Below are 6,437 nucleotides of genomic sequence, written 5' to 3'. Positions count from 1 at the left end.
TGGTGGCTGGCGCCGAGGGTCCCGAAGCCTACACCGCCTGGGGACACCGTCTAAGAAGGGCAAATTACTTCTACAGACTTCAGAGAGGCAACGGCTGCGGATACCCGGTCCCGGGCCTGGGTGGCGCCACTGCGCCCGCGCGCGCCGAGCTCGCGGCGCACACCCGGGGTAGAGGGGGCAGGGGCGCCGGCGGGAGGCAGGGCTGGGGGCGGTAGTCCCGGAAGGCGCCAGACCTTCGCGAGAATTCCGGGCTGCGCAGGCGCACGGAGACGGGCGCGGGGACGCGCGCGGCGGCCGTTGGGGGTGGAGCGCTCGGGGCGGGCCCGCGCGCGCCCGGGGGAGGGGCGGGGCCGTGGCCAGGGCGCAGGCGCAGGCGCGCGGCCGCGGCGGCGGTTGGGGAGGGTTCTTCCGGAAGGTTCGGGAGGCTTCTGGAAAAGGCGCCGCGCGCCGGGCGGGCCCGCGTCTATATAAAGGGAGCGCGGGGGCGGCGCGCCAGTTGCTTCTGCGTCCTGGTGCTGCGTCGTCGCGGAGCCCGTGTGGTCCTTTAGCCGAGGTGAGGGGGCGACTGGGGGGTGCCTGTGGGGGGGGCCGGCGGGCGCGGAGGCGGCTCCCGGGGGGTCCCCGGGCCCCGCGGGGCGGCGCGGCACTGCTCTGGGCGGCGGAGGCCTCTGGCCTGCCGCGTCCTCGACCCCCGCCCGCGTATGGGGGCCCGGAGGCCCGGAGGGGCGGTGGGGAGGGCGCGCCGCGGGGACCCCCGCCCGGCCGCGGCCCTGGGGCTCCGGCTCCGGGCGGGGGTCCCCGCGGGCCTGCGGCGCCGGTTGGCGGCGTGCGCGCGGGCCTCGGCGTCGCAGCTGGAAATGAGGTCATCCTTTGTCGGCGGGCCGGGCCTCCGGGAGGCCTGTGGCGCCGCGTAACCGGCCCCGCGGCCTCTGCAGATGCCCGAGGAAACCCAGACCCAAGACCAGCCGATGGAGGAGGAGGAGGTGGAGACGTTCGCCTTCCAGGCGGAGATCGCCCAGTTGATGTCCCTGATCATCAACACTTTCTACTCGAATAAAGAGATTTTCCTGCGCGAGCTGATTTCCAACTCGTCCGATGTGAGTGTCGGCTTGCGGAACGGGGTCGCGGTCCCGGTGTGTGCGTCCCACCCTCCGGGAGCTCTGTGCTCACCGGCATGTGTTTCTCCGATAGGCCCTGGACAAAATCAGATACGAGAGCTTGACTGATCCCAGCAAGCTAGATTCCGGGAAAGAGCTGCACATTAATCTCATTCCAAACAAGCAAGATCGAACCCTCACTATCGTGGATACCGGGATTGGCATGACCAAGGCCGATTTGATCAATAATCTCGGTACAATCGCCAAGTCTGGGACCAAAGCGTTCATGGAAGCTTTGCAGGCTGGCGCAGATATTTCTATGATCGGCCAGTTTGGTGTCGGGTTCTATTCTGCCTATTTAGTTGCCGAGAAAGTGACGGTGATCACCAAGCATAACGATGATGAGCAGTACGCCTGGGAGTCTTCTGCAGGAGGGTCGTTCACAGTCAGGACTGATACAGGTAGGCACCTGGGGGAACGATTTACTTGGTCACGCGGGGGAGGGTCGGGTGCTGTAGGAAGGGGGCCCCTGAAGATGCTGTGGAATTGGTAAAAATTCGTTGGCTTCTTCGGGAACATGCCTGGTAAGCACATGATGGTGTGATGGTAGGGATCTGGTTACTGATGTCGCTGCGGCAAGGCAGTTAAACTCCCATGGGACGCTTTTCATCCATAGCAGTGTTAACCCCCTTTCCTAAACGTGCTCAGAAGCTGTTGGGTGGGGATGGCATTGGGAGCTGAATTGTGATTCCCCGCCCCCCCCCAACACTTTGGTTTGCCCATTCAGATTGAGGTGGAGTCCACTTTTTTCCTTCCTTTACAGGTGAACCTATGGGTCGAGGAACAAAGGTTATCTTGCATCTGAAAGAAGACCAAACGGAATACCTGGAGGAAAGAAGAATAAAGGAGATTGTGAAGAAACACTCCCAGTTTATCGGCTATCCTATCACTCTCTTTGTGAGTGTCCTTGTTTTTTATGTAAAGTTAACAAACTAAGGTGGTTCTTGAATCTACTACTGAGGGAAAAATCCAAACTTGTGTTGACCCGGCTAGTCTGAAGTTCTGTTGTACTATCAAGGTACCCAGGATTGTTTAGGTAGACGCGTTAAACGGTACTGAGTGGTTTTCTGGTTATTTAACCAAACCTTTGAGTGTGGCTGATTAATTTGGGCTTTGGTTATAAGCGCATACGCTCCGTTTAGTTCCAGAATGCAAAAGGTGACGTGATCTCCCGTGTTCTTTTGAAGGTGGAGAAGGAGCGGGATAAAGAGGTCAGTGATGATGAGGCTGAAGAAAAGGAAGAGAAAGAGGAAGAAAAAGAAAAGGAAGAGAAGGAGTCCGATGACAAGCCTGAAATAGAAGATGTTGGTTCCGACGAGGAGGAGGAAGAAAAGAAGGACGGAGACAAGAAGAAGAAGAAGAAGATCAAGGAGAAGTACATCGATCAAGAAGAACTGAACAAGACCAAACCTATTTGGACCAGAAACCCTGACGACATTACTAACGAAGAGTACGGAGAATTTTACAAGAGCTTGACCAACGACTGGGAGGATCACTTGGCAGTGAAGGTGAGTGTCCAAGTGCTTCGGAGCTGGTCTGCTTCTGCAGGTGGCTTGTCGGAGCTTGTCAAATCGAGGGTCGTGGCTGAGCACTTGGCCATCCCGGCCCTTGACCTCTCCCTGGAAGTGCTTTCGGTTCTGGCGCCGCGAGAGTCCTAGTTGCAGTCAGAGTCGCTTGCGTCATCGCTTGATGGTTTGGCGTGTGTTTTATTACAGCATTTTTCGGTCGAAGGACAGCTGGAATTCAGAGCCCTGCTTTTCGTCCCAAGACGTGCTCCCTTTGACCTGTTTGAAAACAGGAAGAAAAAGAACAACATCAAGCTGTATGTGCGCAGAGTTTTCATCATGGATAACTGCGAGGAGCTGATCCCGGAATACCTGAGTGAGTGCCGAGGACGATCGGGTGCGGAGTCTGAGCGTGGGGGCCTCTCCGCTCCGGGGCGTTGGTTCGGGCCCGTGGGGCAGGAAGTCCCCTTCGGTTTTTGGGGTGTAGGAGTTTGTTGATTTTTGTCCCGGCGACGACTTTGTTTTTTCCCAGATTTCATTAGAGGCGTGGTGGACTCCGAGGACCTTCCCCTGAACATTTCCCGGGAGATGTTGCAGCAGAGCAAGATCTTAAAAGTTATCCGCAAGAACTTGGTCAAAAAGTGCTTAGAACTCTTCACCGAACTGGCCGAGGACAAAGAGAACTACAAGAAGTTTTACGAGCAGTTCTCGAAGAACATTAAGGTTCGCGGAAAGAGCCCGGTCCTTCCCAGCGGTGACCAAACCGGCCTCTCTGGTTCTCGGTGACTTTTTTTTGAGGCGGAGGAGACTTGACTCGAGCGTTGTCTTGCAGCTCGGAATCCACGAGGACTCCCAGAACCGGAAGAAGCTGTCGGAGCTGCTGCGCTACTACACGTCTGCCTCTGGTGACGAGATGGTGTCTCTCAAGGACTATTGCACCAGGATGAAGGACAACCAGAAACACATCTACTACATCACAGGTGAGCGGGCGGCGTGCCGTCGTGGCCTCGTTCCGGGCACAGCACCGCCTGGCGACTGTGGGTGTGTTCCCTAGGCACGTGGGGCCCCGTGTCAACCCCTGGGTACTAACCGCGGCCAGACCACGTGCGCCACGTCTGTGGGCGCATCTGTGGTTCGAGCTGACGAGACTGGGAAAAGTCTGGAGGAAGCGACACCGCTTCCTGTTAAGCGAAGGTGTAACTTTCTACTGATGCCCCAGGGGAGACCAAGGACCAGGTGGCGAACTCGGCCTTTGTGGAGCGTCTTCGGAAGCACGGTCTGGAGGTGATCTATATGATTGAGCCGATCGATGAGTACTGTGTCCAACAGCTGAAGGAATTTGAGGGGAAGACTTTAGTGTCCGTCACCAAAGAGGGCTTGGAACTTCCAGAAGATGAAGAAGAGAAAAAGAAACAGGAGGAGAAGAAGACAAAGTTTGAAAACCTGTGCAAGATCATGAAGGACATCTTGGAGAAAAAAGTGGAAAAGGTGGGTGAACGTGGTTTCCTTCCACCTGGGTTTCCTAATTGTGGGCGTGATCTTGAAAGGCCCGTAGGTGTCTTTCAGGTTGTCCGAACATACAGCCCCTTTCTCCCAAGTTCTCTCGGCTTTTACAGTATGACACAAGCAGAAAATTAGGCCCGCTAAATGAGCAGGAAGGCCCTCTACCGTCTTGAAGGAGCTAAAAGGTGTCAGGATGTGCAGGGAGAGGGTTGTGGGTACGTGGGTCTGTATGTGGCATTTCGCATTTTGTGAATACAGTAGCGGGAGTCCCTCCGTCCGTTTTACGATAAAGCTGTGGTAGAGGGACTTTTCTAGACCCAGTCCTCACTTCACGTTTTCATTGCAGGTGGTTGTGTCAAACCGACTGGTGACCTCCCCGTGCTGCATTGTCACGAGCACGTACGGCTGGACGGCGAACATGGAGAGGATCATGAAGGCCCAGGCCCTAAGGGACAACTCCACCATGGGCTACATGGCAGCGAAGAAGCACCTGGAGATCAACCCCGACCACTCCATCATCGAGACCTTGCGGCAGAAGGCGGAGGCGGACAAGAACGACAAGTCCGTGAAAGACCTGGTCATCCTGCTCTACGAAACCGCGCTCCTGTCCTCTGGCTTCAGTCTGGAAGACCCACAGACACACGCTAACCGGATCTACAGGATGATCAAACTTGGTCTGGGTAAGCTTCGCCAGGCACCCTGTGTGAGAAACCCCTTAGGGTCCCCTGACGAAGAGGTCATCTGCTCGCAACAGCCAGCCCCCCCCCCCCCCCCCCCCGCCCCGAGAGCGGTGCCGGGCTGACGCCAGGCGCTGGTTCAGGACCGTGTAACCTGAGGGTTTCCTTTCCGAAAAGGTATCGACGAAGATGACCCCACCGCTGATGACAGCAGTGCTGCGGTGACCGAGGAGATGCCACCCCTGGAAGGCGACGATGACACGTCGCGCATGGAAGAAGTCGACTGAGCGCCGCCCTGAGGATTCCTTGTATATGTACTCGATGCTTTATCCCGTTCCCTCCAACGATCTATTTTCAAGGATGTTTTTCTTTATTTTTGTTAACGTTTTAAAAATCTGTAAGGCATGACGAGAGCTACTTACGGGGAAGATAAGATTTCTTTCTGTTTGAGTGTGATACTGTGATGCGTAGAAACTAAAGCCCGGCTAGTTGTTTTGTTTGTTTTTTTGGGTTATGTTTTGTTTTTTTAGTGCCACGCTGGCTGCTCTTCCAGGACAAGGTAACGTTTGTCGCAAGGTGTACGTAACCTCCCATGAACCGCGTGGTCTGAAGTGTTCGCGACAAGTGGATTCCCTAGTAAGACCAAACTCGTCTGTCACTGAAGTGTTCTGAGCTATACCTTGGTGTTTAAAAGAGAAATCTCAGTTGAAACAACTTTCACCTTCTAGGATTTACTTTTTAAATCTTCTGTCCCCTGTAGTTATTTGCTGCATGTACCAGGCCTCTAGAAACTAGTGTGTTAAACCGAACCAACTTGATGGGAGTAACTATAGGGCTTGTTTTCCAAAGAGAAGAACGTTGTTTAGAGTAGCGAAATTCGAAGGCTGCTTAGGCGCGTTGTGAAGCTGTTGGGGAAATAACTCCGCAAGTTTCGTGAGTGGAAATGTAGTGCTCGAGACACATTTTGCTTTAAAAGGTTGTAACAAATACAAACAAATTTAAAAAAAAGCTCTGCGAAAATGTTTTGTGTGGGGAAGTGGGGTTCCAAAATACAGGGTGGCCCCGGGTTGTAAAAATTGGGGTGCACACGTGCTGCCTGCTGGGAGACGGAGGGCGGTGGTTGACGTTGCCGGCCTGAAGTCGTCTGTGACCTTCCCAGTGCGCGCTCAGGTGGCGGCTCTGGGGTCAGGAGCGTATTCTGGAACCACACGGAAGAGAAGGGACCATCACACAACATGCGTTCTGTGTCCTATGTTACATTTCCTAATGACTCCTTTCTCCTTGGGTTTTTACGTCCAAACGGCATTTCTGTAGTGTTTGTAAGACCTGCCTTATGCCCTAAATATAGCTCCTTAATACCTCAGCCTTGTGTCTCCCGCATTCTTTAGCAACTCTAATTCCATCCCATCTGAAATCCGCTTATTCTCTGGCTCTTCACTGAGCCTGTGGCCAGATGCGTGGAGGGTGGTCTCTGACCCCTGGGAGCAGCAGCAGGCGGGGTGGGGAGAACCGGCCGGGTCGGTGGGGCTCCCCGCTGGGAGCAGCAGGGACTAAATCAGCCTTCGGCACCTAGGTAGTAGTGGGTCCACACGGGA

At 55.2% G+C, this 6,437-nt stretch overlaps 1 protein-coding gene across 1 annotated transcript; it reads left to right on the top strand.

The window, feature by feature from the left end:
- The first annotated feature begins 394 nt into the window (after positions 1-394).
- On the top strand, positions 395-6,205 carry HSP90AA1 (heat shock protein 90 alpha family class A member 1). The gene is made up of 11 exons (XM_060620777.3): positions 395-553; positions 936-1,097; positions 1,192-1,558; positions 1,921-2,054; positions 2,345-2,665; positions 2,873-3,038; positions 3,195-3,385; positions 3,495-3,642; positions 3,882-4,150; positions 4,512-4,845; positions 5,020-6,205. Exons 2-11 carry the CDS (start codon positions 936-938, stop codon positions 5,127-5,129), a joined length of 2,202 nt encoding a protein of 733 aa, XP_060476760.1. The 5' UTR covers positions 395-553; the 3' UTR covers positions 5,130-6,205.
- The last annotated feature ends 232 nt before the right edge of the window (positions 6,206-6,437 follow it).

Source organism: Panthera onca, chromosome B3 (assembly GCF_046562875.1).
Source record: "Panthera onca isolate mPanOnc1 chromosome B3, mPanOnc1 haplotype 2, whole genome shotgun sequence".
In the NCBI taxonomy this organism is placed as follows: Eukaryota; Metazoa; Chordata; class Mammalia; order Carnivora; family Felidae; genus Panthera; species Panthera onca.
Note: the sequence above shows the minus strand (reverse complement) of the source record. Positions and strands in the feature narration are given on the sequence as shown.

What these genes read in the sequence shown, in the direction of transcription:
- HSP90AA1 (XM_060620777.3), top strand. Translation starts at nt 936, where the DNA reads ATGCCCGAGGAAACCCAGACCCAAGACCAGCCGATGGAGGAGGAGGAG. An exon ending in AGGATCACTTGGCAGTGAAG is followed by an intron (nt 2,666 to 2,872) that starts GTGAGTGTCCAA and finishes GTTTTATTACAG; the next exon opens with CATTTTTCGGTCGAAGGACA. An exon ending in ACACATCTACTACATCACAG is followed by an intron (nt 3,643 to 3,881) that starts GTGAGCGGGCGG and finishes CTGATGCCCCAG; the next exon opens with GGGAGACCAAGGACCAGGTG.